General features: G+C 44.6%; 1 protein-coding gene and 1 non-coding gene across 3 annotated transcripts in view; both read left to right on the top strand.

The window, feature by feature from the left end:
* Positions 1–873: 873 nt before the first annotated feature.
* On the top strand, positions 874–959 carry TRNAR-UCU (transfer RNA arginine (anticodon UCU)). The gene is given in 2 exon segments: positions 874–910; positions 924–959. It is a non-coding gene; the product is annotated as a tRNA-Arg (tRNA).
* An 810-nt stretch (positions 960–1,769) lies between these two features.
* CIB3 (calcium and integrin binding family member 3) overlaps positions 1,770–23,137 on the top strand; it is a 64,542-nt gene continuing 43,174 nt past the window's right edge. For both annotated transcript variants that reach the window (XM_069745682.1, XM_069745681.1), the window contains exons 1-2: positions 1,770–1,842; positions 19,475–19,622. In XM_069745682.1, coding sequence (XP_069601783.1) covers positions 1,828–1,842; positions 19,475–19,622 — 163 coding nt within the window. In that variant the 5' untranslated portion in view covers positions 1,770–1,827. The remainder of the gene's footprint in view (positions 1,843–19,474; positions 19,623–23,137) is intronic.

The raw sequence follows: 23,137 nt of genomic DNA, 5'->3' as shown, positions 1-23,137 counted from the left end.
CCACTGCGGATTTTTCTGCAGCGGATTTGATAAATCTGCAGTGGAAAACCGCTGCGGATTTATCGTGGTTTTACTGCAGATTTACCGTGGTTTTTCTGTGGTTTTCACTGCGGTTTTACAACTGCGGATTTAAATAGGGGCAGCTGTAAAACCGCTGTGGAATCCGCAGAAAGAAGTGACATGCTGCGGAATGTAAACCGCTGCGTTTCCGCACGTTTTTTTCCACAGCATGTGCACAGCGTTTTTGGTTTCCCATAGGTTTACATTGTACTGTAAACTCATGGGAAACTGCTGCGGACCCGCAGCTGCGAAAACGCTGCGGATCCGCAGCAAAATCCGCATGGTGTGCACATACCCTAATAAACCTAGCTTTCAGATGCATAAAATGGGTCCTACTGCAAGATAATGACCCAAAATACATTTCCAGGTGGACTATTTTAAATTGGTCAGATTACTATGATATATTTCTTTTTTATTTTTAAAATATCTGCATTTACGTTGTTGACATGTCAACTTTTTTCTTGAATGTAATTGAAAATCCAGTTAATTTCTGTAATAAAATGCAGTTGGCACATATTCATCTATTTGTAAAGATATTGGAATGGATTTAATGGTGCATATTAGTTGAAAGATGCATGAAATTCATTAAGCGGCATAATAAAGGGAACCTGTCAGCAGATTTTGCCGCTATAAGATGCGGCCACTGCCTTTCGGGGCTGATATACAGCATTCTAGAATGCTGTAGATAAGCCCCCGATCCGACCTGCAAGTGAAGAAAAATAAGTTTTATTATACTAATACGGGGGACGTTCCTGTGCAGTCCGGTCTGATGGGTGTCTCAGGTCAGGGTCCGGCACCTCCCATCTTCACAGTGGCACTGTGGCGCAATGGATAGCGCATTGGACTTCTAGGGAACTGATGTGATTCAAAGGTTGTGGGTTCGAGTCCCACCAGAGTCGTATTTTATAGGCTGAACTGGATGGACAAATGTCTTTTTTCGGCCTTACTAACTATGTTACTATGTTCTTGCGACACCACTATCCTGCTTCTTCATCGCTCCCCGGCATTGCACTCCTGCGCAGGCGCACTTCTCTGTCCTGTTGAGGGCAGAGTAAAGTACTGCACTGCGCAGGCGCTGGGTCTCTCTGACCTTTCCCAGCACATGTGCACTGCAGTACTTTACTCTGTCCTAAACAGGGCACAGAATTACACCTGTAAAGGAGCGCCAATGCCGTGGAGCGATGAAGAAGCAGGAGGGCGTCATCGCAAGAAGATGGGAGGTGCCGAACCCTGACCTGCGTCACCCATCGGACCGGACCGCACAGGACTGCCCTCCCGGGTGAGTATACTAAAACTTATTTTTCTTTACTTGCAGGTCGGATCAGGGGCTTATCTACAGCATTATAGGATGCTGTAGATAAGCCCTGAAAGGCAGTGGCCGCATCTTATAGCGGCAAAATCTGCTGACAGGTTCCCTTAAAGAGGTGGAGAATTAATGCACTTAGACTCATTTGTTTTCTTCCCCTCTAGCTCTACTCATAAAACACTTATTTTATTATCAGGATTGTAGAGTCATACTCTCAAAAATTACTACACTTGTCTCATGAAGTCTAAGAGATTGTTTTAATAATATATACAAATTTTACTGTGGAATCCGTTGATAGATCTACAGTAAGTGTAAGGTTTATTATCTTGTATTAGATTTGATGGGTTACATTTTTATCATACAGGCTTTTCCACAGATATAGGGATCTGGCACCACAACTTGTTCCAGATGACTACACAAATAAACCAGATGTGAGGATTCCTTATGAACTCATAGGCAGCATGCCAGAACTCAAGGTAATGCATAAAAGAAGGAATATCTGCAAAGGTTGCCAGGTGTCACTCTAATCCAATTCTTCATTCATAATTCACCATGTGCTAATTGGCAGGACTTGGAAGATAATTGATGCTTAACATAATACACAGCAAAGACCACGGTTCTTCTTTAAGCTAAACTGCACTCTGCTTCACCTCTTATAGTAAAACCAAACAATAATGTTAATTGTTCAAAATTACATGGCATCAAAAGTAATAACTGACCTTTCACAGTGCACTAGAACAAAAAAAAATGAAAAAAAGAGGTGTACAGTAAGGTAGAGGTTACTGAAGATGTTCAAATCTTTTGAAATTCGAATTTGCCAGCTTTGTTAAATTTTTCCCCAAAATATGATTCACAGATAATCAATTTGCTGCAAAAATTGTCAGTTTACTAAGCCTTCAATCTTCCAGAAAAATGTGCAATATCTTGAGATCTCCTAGGACTGTATTGAACAGCTTTCAATTCTTTAATGCAAACACAGCTTTAGGCCGGTTTCACACGTCCAGATTAGGGTTGAGCGAAACGGGTCGTTCATTTTCAAAAGTCGCCGACTTTTGGCAAAGTCGGGTTTCATGAAACCCGATCCGACCCCTGTGCGGGGTCGGCTGTTGTGAATTCTGTGGCTGAGTTCACTTCTGTGGTCACAAGTGGTATTGCAGTCTCTGGGCTTCCTCCCTCAGGTGTTTTGGTGAGCTCGTTGGCTGCCTTGCTATTTAGCTCCACCTGAGTCTGTCTTCCTTGCTCCTTGTCAATGTTCCAGTGTTGGATCTGAGCTACTGCATCTTTCCTTGGGCCTGCTGCTCTGCTAGATAAGTGCTTCTAGTTTGTTTTCTGTTTTTTCTGTCCAGCTTGCTATTAACTTTTGCTGGAAGCTCTGAAAAGCAAAGGGGTGCACCGCCGTGCTGTTAGTTCGGCACGGTGGGTCTTTTTGCCCCTTTGCGTGGTTTTCGTTTTAGGGTTTTTTGTAGACTGCATAGTTCTCTTTCCTATCCTCGTTCTGTCTAGAATATCGGGCCTCACTTTGCTGAATCTATTTCATTCCTACGTTTGTCTTTTCATCTTGCTAACAGTCATTATATGTGGGGGGCTGCCTATTCCTTTGGGGTATTTCTCTGAGGCAAGTCAGGCTTGTATTTCTATCTTCAGGCTAGTCAGCTCCTCAGGCAGTGCCGAGTTGCATAGGTAGTGATAGGCGCAATCCACTGCTGCTTATAGTTGTGTGAGGATAGATCAGGTACTGCAGTCTACAGAGATTCCACGTCTCAGAGCTCGTCCTATTGTTTTTGGTTATTGCCAGATCTCTGTATGTGCGCTGATTACTGCACGCTGTGTTGCCTGATTGCCAGCCATAACAGTCGGCCATGCGGTACGCGACTTTCGCGCCAAAGTCGCATTTCAATGACACGAAAAGCGCCATTTCTCAGCCAATGAAGGTAAACGCAGAGTGTGGGCAGCGTGATGACATAGGTCCTGGTCCCCACCATCTTAGAGAAGGGCATTGCAGTGATTGGCTTGCTGTCTGCGGCGTCACAGGGGCTATAAAGGGGAGTTCCCGCCGACCGCCATGTTACTGCTGCTGATCTGAGCTTAGGGAGAGGTTGCTGCCGCTTCGTCAGAAGCAGGGATAGCGTTAGGCAGGGTCCATTAACCACCAAACCGCTTGTGCTGTAGCGATTTCCACTGCCCAACACCACCTTCGGTGTGCAGGGACAGTGGAAGCTACATTTTTTTTTTTCCCCCCTCAGCGCTGTAGCTCATTGGGCTGCCCTAGAAGGCTCCCTGATAGCTGCATTGCTGTGTGTACGCCGCTGTGCAAACCAACTGCTTTTTTCAAAGCACAAATCCTCTTGTTCCTTCCTTTCTGCACAGCTATCTTTTTGGTTTGTACACACTTTTTATTTAATTTGTGCATCAGTCCACTCCTTATTGCTGCCTGCCATACCTGGCTGAGATTACTGCAGGGAGATAGTAATTGAAGGACACTCCCTGTTTTTTTTTTTTTTTTGTGGGAGATTAAGATTGACATTTCTGCTAGAGTGCCATCCCTGTCTGTGTCATCTCTCACTCAGTGGGCCATAGAAAGCCTATTTATTTTTTTGCTTGATTTGGGTTATAAAATCTACCTGAAAAAATCACTACATCAATCAGTGGGAGAAAAATATTGGCCTCAGGGCTTGTGTGCCACTCTTGACTCCTGTGTGCATCATCACTCACTCAGTGGGCCATAGAAAGCCTATTTTTTTGCTTGATTTTGGTTCTAAAATCTACCTGAAAAAATCACTACATCAATCAGTGGGAGAAAAATATTGGCCTCAGGGCTTGTGTGCCACTCCTGACTCCTGTGTGCATCATCACTCACTCAGTGGGCCATAGAAAGCCCATTTTTTTTTTTTTTGCTTTATTTGGGTTCTAAATTCTACCTGAAAAAATCAATAAATCAATCAGTGGGAGATTAATATTGGCCTTTGGGCTTGTGTGCCAGTCCTAAGCGTGCCATCTCTCTCTCTCAGATAGTGGGCCATAGAAAGCCTATTTATTTATTTTTTTTTTTATTGGGTTTATAAATTTTCCCTGGAAAAAAAAAAAAAAGTGGGAGATTAATATTGGCCTCTGGGCTTGTGTGCCAGTCCTGAGCGTGCCATCTCTCTCACAAATAGTGGGCCATAGAAAGCCTATTTATTTTTTTTTTTTTGGTTTTATAAATTCTCCCTTAAAAAAAAAAGGGAGATTAATATTGGCCTTTGGGCTTGTGTGCCAGTCCTAAGCGTGCCATCTCTCTCTGTCTCTCAGATAGTGGGCCATAGAAAGCCTATTTATTATTTTTTTTATTGGGTTTATAAATTTTCCCTGGAACAAAAAAAAAAAAAAAGGGAGATAAATATTGGCCTCTGGGCTTGTGTGCCACTCCTGACTCCTGTGTGCGTCATCTCTCACTCAGTGGGCCATAGAAAGCCTTTTTTTGTTTTATTTGTTTTCTAAATTCTCCCTGAAAAAATCATTTTATTTTATTTGGTTTCTAAATTCTTCCTGAAAAAATCATTTTATTCTATTTTTTTTTTCCTAAAGTCTCCCTGAAAAAAAACAAAAAAAAACATATCAGTGGGAGATTAATATTGCCCTTTCTGCTTGTGTGCCAGTCTTGACTCCTGGGTGTGCCATCTCTCTCTCTCTCTCCAATTGTGGGCCATAGAAAGCCTATTATTTTTTTTAGCTTGATTTGGGTTCCAAAATCTACCTGAAAAAATCACTACATCAATCAGTGGGAGATAAATATTGGCCTCTGGGCTTGTGTGCCACTCCTGACTCCTGTGTGCGTCATCTCTCACTCAGTGGGCCATAGAAAGCCTTTTTTTGTTTTATTTGTTTTCTAAATTCTCCCTGAAAAAATCATTTTATTTTCTTTGGTTTCTAAATTCTTCCTGAAAAAATCATTTTATTCTATTTTTTTTTTTCCTAAAGTATCCCTGAAAAAAAAAAAAAAAATCAAATCAGTGGGAGATTAATATTTACATTTGTGCTTCAGTGACAGTCCTGCGTGTGTGGCATCTCTCTCATTTGTTGCCACCAACAACAGAGTGTGTAACATTGTGCCTGATTTTCGTTGTGGTCTCACTCACCTGTAAAGGGGTAGCTAAATCATACTGAAGTTATAGCTCACCGTGTAATTTGTGTGACAGCAACAAATACCGTTAGTTTGTTTACGTTTTTAAAACAATGAGGAAGTATGGTGGAAGAGGTCGTGGCCGGGGGCGTTCATTGTCAGCTGGTAATGAGGGTAGTGGTAGTGGTGGAGCATCAGCTGGTCGTGGGAAAAAAAATATTGCACCTAAGTCTGGAGCTGTGGAGCCAGGTTCGTCGTCTGGCTACACAAGGCCTCGAACGCTCCCTTTTCTGGGAGTAGGAAAACCGCTTTTAAAGCCGGAGCAGCAAGAGCAAGTTTTGGCTTATCTTGCTGACTCAGCCTCTAGCTCTTTTGCCTCCTCTCGTGAAACTGGTAAATGTCAAAGCAGCGCGTCGTTAGTGGATGTTCACGGTCAGGGACAAGTCGCTTCCTTGTCCTCTTCAGCAAAAACAACAACAGAGAAGAATGCAGCAGGCGACACAACGGGTTACTCCATGGAGCTCTTTACACATACCGTCCCTGGCTTAGAAAGTGAAGCAGTTAACAGTCCATGCCCATTACAAGTTGAATCTGACATGGAGTGCACTGATGCACAGCCACAGCCAGACTACTATGCTGGTCCTTTGACTCAGACCACAACATTGCCCTCGCAGGGTGCTGATCAAGAATCAGACCCTGATGAGACTATGTTGCCCCATCACGAACGCTATACCACCGACCGACACGGTGACACAGACGAAGTTGCACACGAGCTACAAGAAGAGGTAATAGATGACCCAGTTCTTGACCCCGATTGGCAGCCATTGGGGGAACAGGGTGCAGGCAGCAGCAGTTCTGAAGCGGAGGAGGAGGGGCCACAGCAGGCATCAACATCGCAACAGGTTCCATCTGCCGGGCCCGTATCTTGCCCAAAACGCGTGGCAAAGCTAAAACCTGTTGGAGGACAGCGTGGCCATCCGGTTAATACCATCAGGTATCTGATGCTAGAAAGTGTGCAGTCTGGCATTTTTTTAAACAACATCCAATTGATCAGCGCAAAGTCATCTGTCAAAAATGTTCAACTACCTTAAGCAGAGGACAGAATCTGAAAAGTCTCAATACAAGTTGCATGCATAGACATTTAACCACCATGCATTTGCAAGCCTGGACTAACTACCAAACGTCCCTTAAGGTTGTAGCACCCTCGGCCAATGAAGCTAGTCAGCAACGCAACATCCCTTCCGGCAGTGTAGGGCCACCATTTTCCGCACCACCTGCAGTATCTGTGCAGGTTTCTTTGCCAGGCCAAAGCCGTCAGGGTCAGGGAATCACCAGTTTCGTAGTAGGAAACACTGCATCTAGGGCACCGGTGGCAACAATACCATCTCCCACCGTCTCTCAGTCTGCCATGTCCACCGGCACCCCCGCTAGTTCCACGATCTCCAGCTCTCCAGTCCAGCTCACCCTACATGAGACTATGGTTAGAAAAAGGAAGTACTTAGCCTCGCATCCGCGTACACAGGGTTTGAACGCACACATAGCTAGACTAATCTCGTTAGAGATGATGCCCTACCGGTTAGTTGAAAGCGAAGCTTTCAAAGCCCTGATGGACTACGCTGTACCACGCTACGAGCTACCCAGTCGACACTTTTTTTCCAGAAAAGCCATCCCAGCCCTCCACCAGCATGTTAAAGAGCGCATCGTCCATGCACTCAGGCAATCTGTGAGCACAAAGGTGCACCTGACAACAGATGCATGGACCAGTAGGCATGGCCAGGGACGTTACGTGTCCATCACGGCACACTGGGTAAATGTGGTGGATGCAGGGTCCACAGGGGACAGCAAGTTTGGGACAGTTCTGCCTAGTCCACGGTCTAGGAAACAATTGGCTGTAGCCGTTCGCACCCCCTCCTCCTCCTCTTCGTCCTCCTGCAGAAGCGAGAGCTCGTCCACAGACCGCAGTCGCACAACCACTCCATCCGCAGCTGCCACTGTTGCACACCAGGTCTCCCATTATGGGGCAGCTACTGGCAAACGTCAGCAGGCTGTATTGGCTATGAAGTGTTTGGGCGACAACAGACACACCGCGGAAGTTCTGTCCGAGTTCTTGCAGAAAGAAACGCAGTCGTGGCTGGGCACTGTAGATCTTGAGGCAGGCAAGGTAGTGAGTGATAATGGAAGGAATTTCATGGCTGCCATCTCCCTTTCCCAACTGAAACACATTCCTTGCCTGGCTCACACCTTAAACCTGGTGGTGCAGTGCTTCCTGAAAAGTTATCCGGGGTTATCCGACCTGCTCCTCAAAATGCGTGGACTTTGCTCACATATCTGCCGTTCGCCCGTACACTCCAGCCGTATGCAGACCTATCAGCGTTCTTTGAACCTTCCCCAGCATCGCCTAATCATAGACGTTGCAACAAGGTGGAACTCAACACTGCACATGCTTCAGAGACTGTGTGAACAGAGGCGGGCTGTTATGTTTTTGTGGGAGGATACACATACACGGGCAGGCAGTAGGATGGCAGACATGGAGTTGTCAGGTGTGCAGTGGTCGAATATTCAAGACATGTGTCAAGTCCTTCAGTGTTTTGAGGAATGCACACGGCTGGTTAGTGCAGACAACGCCATAATAAGCATGAGCATCCCCCTAATGCGTCTGCTGATGCAAAGTTTGACGCACATAAAGGATCAGGCGTCTGCAGCTGAGGAAGAGGAAAGCCTTGATGACAGTCAGCCATTGTCTGGCCAGGGCAGTGTACAGGGCGAGGTAGCGGGCGAAGAGGAGGAGGAGGACGAGGAGGATGATGGGGATGATTATATTTTTAATGAGGAAGCTTTTCCGGGGCCACTGGAAATTGGTGGTGCGGCAAGGCCGGGTTCTGGTTTTTTGAGGGACACAAGTGACGTGGATTTGCCTGAAACTGCCCCTCAACCAAGCACAACCGCAGATTTGAGAACTGGAACTTTGGCCCACATGGCGGATTATGCCTTACGTATCCTCAAAAGGGACACACGCATAACTAAAATGATGAATGATGACGATTACTGGTTGGCCTGCCTCCTTGATCCTCGCTATAAAGGCAAATTGCAAAATATAATGCCACATGAGAACTTGGAACTAATATTAGCAACCAAACAATCAACTCTTGTTGACCGTTTGCTTCTGGCATTCCCTGCACACAGCGCCCGTGATCGTTCTCACACGAGCTGCAGGGGCCAGCAGACCAGAGGAGTTAGAGGGGCAGAAATCAGAAGTGGCGTTGGCCAGAGGGGTTTTCTGACCAGGTTGTGGAGTGATTTTGCTATGACCGCAGACAGGACAGGTACTGCAGCATCAATTCAAAGTGACAGGAGACAACATTTGTCCAGTATGGTTACAAACTATTTTTCATCCCTTATCGATGTTCTCCCTCAACCGTCATTCCCATTTGATTACTGGGCATCAAAATTAGACACCTGGCCAGAATTGGCAGAATATGCATTGCAGGAGCTTGCTTGCCCGGCAGCTAGTGTCCTATCAGAAAGAGTATTCAGTGCTGCAGGTTCAATACTAACAGAAAAAAGGACTCGTCTGGCTACCCAAAATGTAGATGATCTAACCTTCATTAAAATGAACCACAACTGGATTTCGAAATCTTTTGCCCCACCTTGCCCGGCTGACACCTAGCTTTCCTATGAAAAGGTCTTGCCTGTGGACTATTCTGAATGCCTTTTCCAATCTCGTAATTTTCTGCACCTGATTGTCCAGCATACGACATGTTTACACCTCACTAAATGGCCAAACTCCCCACACGGGGCCGTGGTATCGACACTTGGCGACAGCACCCGTGAGAGTGCAGTTTGTCTGAAGAGGTGGGTGAGCCCGCTTTTGGTCGACGGCACTGCCACTGGGTCCCTCCTAGTACAATAAAGTGTCTCTGGCGGTGGTGGTGCGCACCCAACGTCAGACACACCGTTGTAATATGAGGGGCCCTGGGCCTGTACCGCCGGCCACAAGACAGTTTCCCCCCACCCCAGCTCAAACAGTGCTCTACCACTTGCAAAATTATCTCACAGCTCCACCAATGTTTAGTCTATGCGCTGACATCCTTCAATGCCTGCCACTGACAATACCATTGTATTGACATTTTTGTTATGTTAGGCCTTCGATGCCTGTCTGCGGTGACTCCTTCCACTAGGCCTCCACTGACCACACCACTGCTGCCCGTGTACCCCTGGAACCAATTTAAAATTGCCTACAGCCATGTGTTATTATTTTAGGCCTTCGATGCCTGTCTGCGGTGACTCCTTCCACTAGGCCTCCACTGACCACACCACTGCTGCCCGTGTACCCCTGGAACCAATTTAAAATTGCCTACAGCCATGTGTTATTATTTTAGGCCTTCGATGCCTGTCTGCGGTCACTCCTTCCACTAGGCCTCCACTGACCACACCACTGCTGCCCGTGTACCCCTGGAACCAATTTAAAATTGCCTACAGCCATGTGTTATTATTTTAGGCCTTCGATGCCTGTCTGCGGTCACTCCTTCCACTAGGCCTCCACTGACCACACCACTGCTGCCCGTGTACCCCTGGAACCAATTTCAAATTGCCTACAGCCATGTGTTATTATTTTAGGCCTTCGATGCCTGTCTGCGGTTACTCCTTCCACTAGGCCTCCACTGACCACACCACTGCTGCCCGTGTACCCCTGTAACCAATTTAAAATTGCCTACAGCCATGTGTTATTATTTTAGGCCTTCGATGCCTGTCTGCGGTGACTCCTTCCACTAGGCCTCCACTGACCACACCACTGCTGCCCGTGTACCCCTGGAACCAATTTAAAATTGCCTACAGCCATGTGTTATTATTTTAGGCCTTCGATGCCTGTCTGCGGTGACTCCTTCCACTAGGCCTCCACTGACCACACCACTGCTGCCCGTGTACCCCTGTAACCAATTTAAAATTGCCTACAGCCATGTGTTATTATTTTAGGCCTTCGATGCCTGTCTGCGGTGACTCCTTCCACTAGGCCTCCACTGACCACACCACTGCTGCCCGTGTACCCCTGTAACCAATTTAAAATTGCCTACAGCCATGTGTTATTATTTTAGGCCTTCGATGCCTGTCTGCGGTCACTCCTTCCACTAGGCCTCCACTGACCACACCACTGCTGCCCGTGTACCCCTGTAACCAATTTAAAATTGCCTACAGCCATGTGTTATTATTTTAGGCCTTCGATGCCTGTCTGCGGTGACTCCTTCCACTAGGCCTCCACTGACCACACCACTGCTGCCCGTGTACCCCTGGAACCAATTTAAAATTGCCTACAGCCATGTGTTATTATTTTAGGCCTTCGATGCCTGTCTGCGGTCACTCCTTCCACTAGGCCTCCACTGACCACACCACTGCTGCCCGTGTACCCCTGTAACCAATTTAAAATTGCCTACAGCCATGTGTTATTATTTTAGGCCTTCGATGCCTGTCTGCGGTGACTCCTTCCACTAAGCCTCCACTGACCACACCACTGCTGCCCGTGTACCCCTGGAACCAATTTAAAATTGCCTACAGCCATGTGTTATTATTTTAGGCCTTCGATGCCTGTCTGCGGTCACTCCTTCCACTAGGCCTCCACTGACCACACCACTGCTGCCCGTGTACCCCTGGAACCAATTTAAAATTGCCTACAGCCATGTGTTATTATTTTAGGCCTTCGATGCCTGTCTGCGGTCACTCCTTCCACTAGGCCTCCACTGACCACACCACTGCTGCCCGTGTACCCCTGTAACCAATTTAAAATTGCCTACAGCCATGTGTTATTATTTTAGGCCTTCGATGCCTGTCTGCGGTCACTCCTTCCACTAGGCCTCCACTGACCACACCACTGCTGCCCGTGTACCCCTGGAACCAATTTAAAATTGCCTACAGCCATGTGTTATTATTTTAGGCCTTCGATGCCTGTCTGCGGTCACTCCTTCCACTAGGCCTCCACTGACCACACCACTGCTGCCCGTGTACCCCTGTAACCAATTTAAAATTGCCTACAGCCATGTGTTATTATTTTAGGCCTTCGATGCCTGTCTGCGGTGACTCCTTCCACTAAGCCTCCACTGACCACACCACTGCTGCCCGTGTACCCCTGGAACCAATTTAAAATTGCCTACAGCCATGTGTTATTATTTTAGGCCTTCGATGCCTGTCTGCGGTCACTCCTTCCACTAGGCCTCCACTGACCACACCACTGCTGCCCATGTACCCCTGGAACCAATTTAAAATTGCCTACAGCCATGTGTTATTATTTTAGGCCTTCGATGCCTGTCTGCGGTCACTCCTTCCACTAGGCCTCCACTGACCACACCACTGCTGCCCGTGTACCCCTGTAACCAATTTAAAATTGCCTACAGCCATGTGTTATTATTTTAGGCCTTCGATGCCTGTCTGCGGTCACTCCTTCCACTAGGCCTCCACTGACCACACCACTGCTGCCCGGGTACCCCTGGAACCAATTTAAAATTGCCTACAGCCATGTGTTATTATTTTAGGCCTTCGATGCCTGTCTGCGGTCACTCCTTCCACTAGGCCTCCACTGACCACACCACTGCTGCCCGTGTACCCCTGTAACCAATTTAAAATTGCCTACAGCCATGTGTTATTATTTTAGGCCTTCGATGCCTGTCTGCGGTCACTCCTTCCACTAGGCCTCCACTGACCACACCACTGCTGCCCGTGTACCCCTGGAACCAATTTAAAATTGCCTACAGCCATGTGTTATTATTTTAGGCCTTCGATGCCTGTCTGCGGTCACTCCTTCCACTAGGCCTCCACTGACCACACCACTGCTGCCCGTGTACCCCTGGAACCAATTTAAAATTGCCTACAGCCATGTGTTATTATTTTAGGCCTTCGATGCCTGTCTGCGGTCACTCCTTCCACTAGGCCTCCACTGACCACACCACTGCTGCCCGTGTACCCCTGTAACCAATTTAAAATTGCCTACAGCCATGTGTTATTATTTTAGGCCTTCGATGCCTGTCTGCGGTCACTCCTTCCACTAGGCCTCCACTGACCACACCACTGCTGCCCGTGTACCCCTGGAACCAATTTAAAATTGCCTACAGCCATGTGTTATTATTTTAGGCCTTCGATGCCTGTCTGCGGTCACTCCTTCCACTAGGCTTCCACTGACCACACCACTGCTGCCCGTGTACCCCTGGAACCAATTTAAAATTGCCTACAGCCATGTGTTATTATTTTAGGCCTTCGATGCCTGTCTGCGGTCACTCCTTCCACTAGGCCTCCACTGACCACACCACTGCTGCCCGTGTACCCCTGGAACCAACATCAGAAAATATAAAAATAAGTATTTTGCTTATAAAAAAGAAAATACTGGAGAGATATCAAATGCAGACATTTTAACATTAAAAACAAACACATACAACAAAAATCTGGTACAGTACTAAAAATGGCCACCAGCTACAATAACTTTCTCCTGCAAGTAGTTAACTGAAAGGTTTTTTCAATTTTAAACACAGATATGGCATCCACCGAGTGTTGTCCTGTCGCGTCTTCTTTATATTATTGCCAAGAAGATGCAAAACAATGAAAATAATAAAATCATTATTTACCAAAAAAATAGAGTAAGTCAAAACCACATTGCAAATAAACATTCATTACAAATAAAGAAGCAGGGCGCGTCCGAGGGTGAGTATATACCTAATAAGAATATAATCACCCTCGGACGCGACCTGCTTCTTTCCGACAGCCTTCCTTCCTAAGAATCAGCCCTTCCGTGGTGTAGAGAGAGGGTTTGTTACACTCCAAGGTGTTTCCCAGGTTGCCTTTCCTGAGCTTCGATCTTCCGGCTCTCGTTTAGTAGTTGTTGGAAACTACGCTGCATTGGGCCTACAAATTGGGTATGGGGTGTAGAGAGATGGTGTGTTCCACTCCAAGGTGTTCCCCAGGTTGCCTTTCCTGAGCTTCGATCTTCCGGCTCTCGTTTAGTAGTTGTTGGAAACTACGCTGCATTAGGCCTACAAATTGGGTATGGGGTGTAGATAGATGGTGTGTTCCACTGTAGAGAGATGGTGTGTTCCACTCCAAGGTGTTCCCCAGGTTTCCTCTCCATTGCTTCGATCTTCCGGCTCTCGTTTAGTAGTTGTTGGAAACTACGCTGCATTAGGCCTACAAATTGGGTATGGGGTGTAGAGAGATGGTGTGTTACACTCCAAGGTGTTCCCCAGGTTTCCTCTCCATTGCTTCGATCTTCCGGCTCTCGTTTAGTAGTTGTTGGAAACTACGCTGCATTAGGCCTACAAATTGGGTATGTGGTGTAGAGAGATGGTGTGTTACACTCCAAGGTGTTCCCCAGGTTTCCTCTCCATTGCTTCGATCTTCCGGCTCTCGTTTAGTAGTTGTTGGAAACTACGCTGCATTGGGCCTACAAATTGGGTATGGGGTGTAGAGAGATGGTGTGTTCCACTCCAAGGTGTTCTCCAGGTTGCCTTTCCTGAGCTTCGATCTTCCGGCTCTCGTTTAGTAGTTGTTGGAAACTACGCTGCATTAGGCCTACAAATTGGGTATGGGGTGTAGAGAGATGGTGTGTTACACTCCAAGGTGTTCCCCGGGTTTCCTCTCCATTGCTTCGATCTTCCGGCTCTCGTTTAGTAGTTGTTGGAAACTACGCTGCATTAGGCCTACAAATTGGGTATGGGGTGTAGAGAGATGGTGTGTTCCACTGTAGAGAGATGGTGTGTTCCACTCCAAGGTGTTCCCCAGGTTTCCTCGCCAATGCTTCGATCATCATGCTCTCGTTTAGTAGTTGTTGGAAACTACGCTGCATTAGGCCTACAAATTGGGTATGGGGTGTAGAGAGATGGTGTGTTCCACTCCAAGGTGTTCTCCAGGTTGCCTTTCCTGGACTTCTATCTTCAGGCTCTCATTAAATTGTGGTTAAACGGAACAACTGCATTTGGCGTACTAGTTGGTTTGGGGCCTACTATCGGTGTCTGCCACTCCTTGCTGTTCTCCTGGTTTCCTGTCCTGAAATTCCGTTTTCAGGCGCTCGTTAAGTAGTTGTTAATGTTAGACTGCATTTGGCCTACTAGTTGGGTTGGGGCCTACTATCGGTGTCTGCCACTCCTTGCTGTTCTCCTCCACTGAACAAAGCTGTGCCGCCTGTTTACTACTGTTGCCAATTTTGAACTGCATTTCGACTACTTACTGATTTGGGCCTACTCTCTGTGTCAGCCTCTCATTCCAGTTGTCCTCCACTGCAATGCCCCCTGATTAGTCCTTTGTTACCAATTTTGAACTGCATTTAGCCCACTTTATTCTTTGGGCCTATATCTGTGTTTCCTCCTCATCCTGCCCATTGCCCAGCCAGTGATAGATGAGTCTGCTGGTACATTGACCCATAACGCAACATTTCCCGTGCACGCTACACTGCAAGATTGTGACCCTGCTGAAAGTCAGGTCCCCCTTCCCGCATACCATACCACCTTACACGGGGACAAACAGGAAGGTGCAGATGAAAGTGCAGGTTCCTTCATCAGGTGGGGGGAGGAATACTAGTTGGCGACGTCACTGGCACAGGGCCTCTCATGGTACGCAAAAGTGTTGCTGCCGGTGGGAGGCGCCCCCGCCGTGCAAACACACCGCTGTACTTTGAGGGGCCCTGTGCCAGTGCCAATGCCAACGAGTGGGCCCCCCCTGCTTGCTCAGGTTCACAGCACTTGCAAAGTTGAAATACTTACCTCTCCCTGCTCCACTGCCGTGACGTGGTCCAGATTTCCTGGGCCCACTAATTACTTGAACCAGCCCTACCCACCACAACTTTAGCCAAATGACCCCCAATTTCAAATGCCTTCCAATTATTATAAGGTAAATTATGCTTGACAAGCTTCATTAAGAAGAATGGATGGTTTTGACATTAAAATGGGCACTCTAGGTGTTTTCCTGGCCCCCACTCACTGCCGACTATGCTGCCCCATTGACGTGCATTGGGTTTCGTGTTTCGGTCGATCCCGACTTTACGTCATAATCGGGCGATTTCACTCGACCCGACTTTTGAGATAGTCGGGTTTCGCGAAACCCGGCTCGACTCTAAAAAGGTCAAGGTCGCTCAACTCTAGTCCAGATAATTCCGGTACCGGAGAAAACGGTACCGGAGTTATCCGTGTCCATGTGCTCACGTGGCACATCAGTGTGGCACACGTGCGGCAGCCGTGAGCCGCCCGTGTGCCGCCCAAGGACCACACGGACCGTGCAGGAGATACAGCGCTACAGTAAGCGCTGTCCCCCCTTCGTGTGGTGCTGAAGGCGGCATTCATCTCTTCTCCCCGCAGGAGAGAAGAGATGAAAAATTAAGTTTTTGTTTTTTTTCCTAAAAATAAAGTTTGGGGGTCACCTCCCGCATCCCATCCCCGTGCGCCCACCCGCTTGCAGAGAAATACTCACCCAGCTCCCGCGATGTCTCCTCTCAGTGCCAGCAGCTTGTCCTGTGTGAGCGGTCACGTGGTACCGCTCAATACAGTGATGAATATGCGCATATTCATCACTGTAATGAGCAGTACCACATGACCGCTCACACAGGACAAGCTGCCGGCGCTGAGAGGAGACATCGCGGGAGCTGGGTGAGTATTTCTCTGCAAGCGGGCGGGCGCATGGGGGATGGGATGCGGGAGGTGACCCCCAAACTTTATTTTTAGCAAAAAAAAAACAAAAACTTGATTTTTCATCTCTTCTCTCCTGCGGGGAGAAGAGATGAATGCCGCCTTCAGCACCACATGCAGGGGGGACAGCCCTTACTTCAGCGCTGTCTCTCCTGTGGCGGTACGTGCACACGGAGGAGAGTGCACACTGTTCTCCGTGTGCTCGTGTGCGGGACGCTTTGCGGACCGTGCTGCCGGAGAAAAGCGGACATGTCTCCGTGTTTTGAACACGGACACACGGTCCGTGAAAACACGCAGGCATGTGCATAGACCCATTCATTTGAATGGGTCTACGTGTGTCAGTTTTTCCGGTACGTGAGAAAACTGTCACTACACGTACCGGAGACACTGACGTGTGAAAGAGGCCTTAGAGCAGCCTCTTTATCGACACACTGCAGTAACATACTTTTAGGCTATTTTATGTTAAAATGGTCCAAGATTGTTCTATGACAGATGCCTGCCTTGCAAGTGTTTATACACAGAAGTTCCCTTTAGTGGGCAGATCACGGTACCCAGGCTACGATTGCGGAAATGAAGAATTCTCAATTATATAAAATAAAGTATTTTATTTACCAATGCGTCTCGGTGCCGGACTGATGCTTTTTTCAAGGTAAAGATACGATTACAACTAGGAAATAAAAACAGCGAACTGGTGGAAGACTTGATAAGAAATTAAGGAAGGCAAGAAAAATGCCAAAAAGATGGAGGTGGAAAAACAAGTAAAAATGTTTAAAATAATAAAAATGTGAAGTGGGAAGAATCTATGTGAAGTGAAAAAATAGTTGAAATGAGAAAAGGGGGCTAGAATCTGACTAAGAGCAGACATGTAGGAGATCCCTGTGGTTGTCATTGCTGAACCTGGTGGCTGGCGCTCATAGCAGATGAGCATTTTTGCTACACATAGCAGGGTGTTACACAAGCGATCAGAAGATCGCAGCGTCAAGTCTCCTGAAGAGACTATTGAAGCATGTAAAAAGTAAAAAAAAATGTAAAAAAATATAAAAGTTCCAATCACCCCCTTTGCACCATTCAAAATAAAATAATTAAAGAAAAATCAAAAATACACTTACTTGGTATCTCCGCTCAGTCTATCAAAATCTAAAAAGAATTAATCCAATCGGTAAACGGCATAACAAGAAAAGAAAAAAAAAATTAAGAATTGCGTTTTTTTAGTCGCCGAAACATTGCAATAAAATGTAATAACAGGAGATCAAAAGATTGTATCTATCCCAAATTGTATCAATGAAAATGTCAAGACAGCATACAAAAAATTAGCCCTCATCCAGCCCCAGATCCCGAAACATGGAGACACTACGGGTCTTGGGAAAATGGCGCCATTTTTTTTTATTGACAAGCTTTGAAGTTTTTTTACTACTTAAATAAAAAAGAACCATTACATGTTTGGTATCCACAAACTCTTAATGAACAGAGGAATCATAATGGCATGTCAGTTTTGGGATTTAGTGAATACGGTAAAAAAAAATTGTGGAATTGCACTTTTTTACAATTTCATCACACTTGGAATTTTTTTCACGTTTTTCAGTACACTATATGGTAAAATCAATGTTGTAATTCAATTTAAAAGTACAACTCGTCCTGCACAAAAAAGCCCTCACTATTGACAGAAAAATTTAAAAAAGTTATGGCTCTTGCAAAAATGGAAAAAACCAAGGTGGTAAATGGGTTAAAAGTCTTATAAAGTAACAAGGCACTTACACGTGTTACACATGTTCCCTTACATTTAAGGGAACCTGGCAGCTGATATATTCTGCTAAGTCACTGCATTTCAAAAAAGTTGGCCAGGGACCAAGCTACGCATGTGACTAGTTGAGAAGCCTGATAACCATCATCTTCTCCCCGCCTGCTTCTCATGTGTGAAGTGTCTTTCCCTCTATAGGGAAAGCATCTCCTCCATATAGTGACGGCAGTCACCCTCTCTCCTTGCGTGATTCCTTTAACAGGCGGTCTATCACATTCAGGTGTTTGCTTAATAAAGGTCGTTCTGACCGAAACATCAAATCAACACACCAAGATGGACTATATGTGATACAATTTATATATATTTTTCATTATACCAACACAAATCAATTCAGATCCCAGACCAGGCCTGTTAAATAATATAGGCCATAGATTAGACGAGTCAACAATGCAAATTCCATACTAGACCATTGCATTATTTCACAATACTCAATTAATTCAAAACCTCAAAACTCATTTAATGCAGATTCCTGACCAGACCCCTACATCAGAATCCTAGACCAGATCCTTAAATACAGACTAGAAAGACTACACCCCGGACTTGAAATTTTCACTAATCCAGATGACAGGGTAGACATCTTAAATTATGCAGACGTGAGAACAGACATAATTTCAGGCATCAGGGTAGTTGTCTACATTAATTTAGATCCCACATAGACCACTAAATTAATTGAGAGTTTAATTAGTGCAGACCTTAAAGAACCATTCTCATCAAAGATTGTATCCTTTTAATATATTGTAATCATCATATTATACAGCACTGTGTACTTTCAATTGCTCATTTTGCCTTTCTACCCAGCTAATTCTTCTCTTTTCCCTGCTCTATGTAGAAACAAGAAGTATCTTGTCCCTGCAGAAGCCATACCTCTCTCCAACTCCTGACCTAGCTGCTCTGCCCCTCACCCCTGTTCATTGACTTTTGCAGTAACTCATGAGTCATACAGGCAAAATTGGCCACCTGTGTATACATAGAGCTTAGAAGGATTCACCTAGTCAGCTTTTTATCACGTGATGTCATAAACCTAATGGAAAACAGAAAAATTAAGTACACAGTGCTATATAATGCGATAATTGCAATATATTTAGAGAATAAATATATTAATTGGAGTGCTTCTTTAATCCAAACTAATCATTGATAACTTTCAACCCCAGATCAGACTCAAATGCTTATCTCCCTTGCTCCTGGTCTCCTCTTCAGATCCAGGAACCGCAACAGGGCACTGGACCCTAGTAGAACAGAGGGTGGTGCCAATGGCCTTAAATATGTACGTGAGCAAGGAAATGGGAGTGGGTAAGTATTACCAGCCATTATCTTATGTATTATTCCAAAAGACAGTGGCCGTTTAAAAATTTATGGTGTGTAAAATTATGGGTTCTCTGGCAGCCATGGGTTCCTACAGAGCCTCAGACTTTGCCCAAATCCACCACACAGCACATATGATATTGTAATGGAACAAAATTTAAGGCTAAACTCTGTATATGGTCATATGGTGCAAAATATCAATATAATATATAGCTTAGAATTATTGAATTTGCTAAGACCACTAACTAAATGTATTTCAGGATAATCCCTTCCGACAAAGAATAGCTGAAGTGTTCTCTGAGGATGGGGATGGAAACATGACTTTGGATGATTTTTTGGACATGTTTTCTGTGCTCAGTGAAATGGCTCCACGTGACCTTAAAGCATACTATGCATTTAAAATATACGGTAAGTTTATTTATGGATAAGGTGAGACAATTATACTATAATTTTGTGTCACCATTTATTATTTTGTTTTTTTTAATTTTTTGAGTGTAGTATCCTTTTTACTCTGTGATTTATACAAGACAGAAAGAACAAATTGGCTCCTATTTATTAGTAGTGGCATAGGATTTTTTGTTTTATTCAAAGTGCACTGTAAGTAGTCATAAAGCCATGTTTCTTTTTAGGTACACTTAAGTGAAGATTGAAAAATGTAAGGCTGTTCTCACACACATTTTTTCCTGTACATTTGAAAACAGCGTGCCAAGAATTCTCCCTTTGCCTACACTGTAGGCGCCCATAAGCTCCAATTATGCCAAGCCTATTTCAAAAGAGGGAATCTTTTGAAATTCGGATTTGCTAGCGTTGACATTGTATTAAAAAAAATAATTAAAATTAGATGTGAATTGCAAGTACTATAAAGCCACCAATTGCCCTTAAAAGATATATATAGTAATTTCAGGTCACTTCACAATCACAGACTTGGTAAACTGACTTTCCCTTCTCCTCTCTTATTCAATTGTTTATTTCCTTCAGCGATCAGACGAATGCATTTTTAAAGCACAATGGCTTGCTTATTATGAATCCTACACAGGCTATCGGTAAATGGAAGGTAGTGGTATCCAGTAACCTCTCTGTAAATGTAAAAATGGTGCATCAGTTGGCCCTTTTTGGGAATAGATTACTGTTGTGCTGGTGTTTAATACACAGGCGGTGTGCACAAAAGTTGCCCTGCCATTTTGACAAACATTGTTGTAAAAATATTTTCATTTCAGGGAATAGCAACATGTTTGTTGTTTGGACAATTAAGAAGCAGCCGATTTTTATCCAGAAATTATTGCTTTTCTAGGATCAGGATTTGCTGTTTTGAAAATGAAGAAGCAATGGCTTTTTAAGAAACCGCACAAAAATTATTTTATTTAGCAGAACACAATGGACAGGCAGGAGATATGTTTTATAACTAATACATCATATTATAATTTTCTTTGGCATTTTTGTAGCATCTTTTTGGCATTTCAATCTTTGAGCACCTTACCTTTAAGGTGTGGCAGTTTTTTGCATATATTGTTCCCACATGTACATACTTTTTCTTGATTTTTAAGAAATGCTTTTAAACTTTATACGTCAATAAAAATGTATATTTTATGGCACATAGCTTCCATTTTTTTCTTGTTTGGATGCATCTCCTGTATATCAGTTGTACCTGCTGCACTTTTTGTGCCCACCTATATACCAGCCTTACCTACTTTCACTTGCTGTGCCTACCTGTACACCATCCGCACTAGGATGCACCTATCATGCTTTCCTTTATATCAGCAGTACCTGCCTGCACTTTTCGTGCCATGACAGTCTATACCTGTTAGTGCCTGCCTGCATACCAGCCTTTCCTGTGTTCCTGCCGTGCCTTCCTGTACCAGCTGGACCTTCCCATCGAGGCCATTCCTGCGTCCAGCTCTTGGGGGTTAACTGCATGCATCCAAGGTCCATCCTGGTGTAGCACCTGGTGTCCATCTGGAGCCAAGTCTAACCCCACCACCATGGGGCTCTAATGAAGAGTCAGAAGGTCACCTAGCTACGACCCTCCAGGCTCTCCTCGGATCACAGCACAGTGGTTCCATCACTACCATTACAGTTTGACTGTATATCAGCAGTGTCAGGGGCAGCATATGTACAATAGAGACAGCAAAGGAGATGTAAGGCTGAGTAGGACCAGCATTTGGCAACAAAAGCAGCAAAGTATAGATATAGAACAAAATGGACAGACAGGAGATGTGCAGTTGGTTGAGAACATAAAACCTGGTGGCAGCAGAACAGTATATAACACAATAGACAAGCAGGTTGATTCTATGGCCTATCCAATCACAAAGCACAGTGGAACTACACCAGCAGATGACATGGCTCCCCAAACCATCATTGATTGTGGATACTTCACACTAGACCTTGGAAATCAACGTCCCAGAGTCTGGAGGAAGAGTGGAGCGACAGACAACCCAGGTTGCTTGAGGTCTAGTGTGAAGTTTCCACAATTAGTGATGATTTGGGGAATCATGTCATCTGCTGGTGTAGGTCCACTGTGTTTTATCAAGACCAAATTCAGCGTAACTGTCTACAAGGAAATTTTAGAGCATTTCATGCTTCCCTCTGCCGACAAGCTTTTTGGAGATGGAAATATCATTCTCCAGCAGGATTTGGCACCTGTCCACGCTGCAGAAAGTACCAATACCTGGTTTAAAAACAACAGTATCACTGTTCTTGATTGGCCAGCAAACTCGCCTGACCTTCACCCCATAGAGAATCTATGGGGTATTGTCAAGAGGAAGATGAGAGACACCAGACCCAACAATACAGATGAGCTGAAGGCTGCTATCAAAGCAACCTGGGCTTTTTTCAAGCTGGTGTTATAAAGTATTCTAATTTACTGAGCTAATGATTTTTGGGTTTTCATTGGCTGTAAGCCATAATCATCAACATTAGCAGAAATAAACACTTGAAATAGATCATTCTGTTTGTAATTACTCTATATAATGAGTTTCACTTTTTGTATTGAAGAACTGAAATAAATTAACTTTTTGATGATATTCTAATTTTCTGAGATGCACCTGTATGTGACCAAAATCACAAATAAGAAATCTTTAGACAATCAGTTGATGGCAATGATCTAATCTAAATAAATAATCGTCACATATGATTCATTAGCCAAGCAGCTGATAGTGAGCACCAATCAGAATGCATTGGTTTATGAGTATAGTAATATTCTTTGGAGAATTCTAAATACAAATTGCACTTCAAATAGCCATAGATGTTAAATACCCCAAACAATATCAAAAAAGTCTGTTAGAATCTCAATAATCCAGAGGACAATGCTAAAAACAAACCTAAAAATAGAAGCTAATAAACTATGTAAATGATGTCTAAGTAATACTTATCTTTTCAATGTTTTATTTATTACATGGTTCAAAAAACAATACATAAATTGAAGTCTGTACAACCAATTATATTAACATTATGCATGAAATCATTGCATAATGTCCTTCCAACACAGATTAATACATGTCTGAAGGGTTGTTGATTATGTAAGTCTTTGTGTAACATGCCGAGGAACCTTCCATTTTAATTTTTGATAAATTCAATAATATAAAATCAGAATTATATTAACTGGTGTTGGTAAGGAAAAAGAGGGAACAAAGGGTAAGTCACCATTCTTACGTTTGATATAAGAAAGATTCTTGATACACCAATTTAGGACAGGCGTTGTCCAGACTATTGTAAGTTCGGTCAGGTTGTAGGTTATTGCCTCTATCAACATGTGCAAGAGGTTGTGAGGGAGACGAACTGATGTGAAATTCTGTATTTCTACCATGGTTGCCAGGTCTTTTGAAAATAAGTTGTGATGGGTTAGGGCAGCCAATTCTTCAGTATGATGGCCTATTTTGCCTGACTGAGGAGTTCAGCAAAATTTGTTCTGAAGTCAGAGTTATACA

This window comes from Ranitomeya imitator, chromosome 1 (assembly GCF_032444005.1).
Source record: "Ranitomeya imitator isolate aRanImi1 chromosome 1, aRanImi1.pri, whole genome shotgun sequence".
Lineage (NCBI taxonomy): Eukaryota > Metazoa > Chordata > Amphibia > Anura > Dendrobatidae > Ranitomeya > Ranitomeya imitator.
The sequence above is the reverse complement of the archived record's forward strand: the minus strand, read 5'-3'. Positions and strand labels throughout refer to the sequence as shown.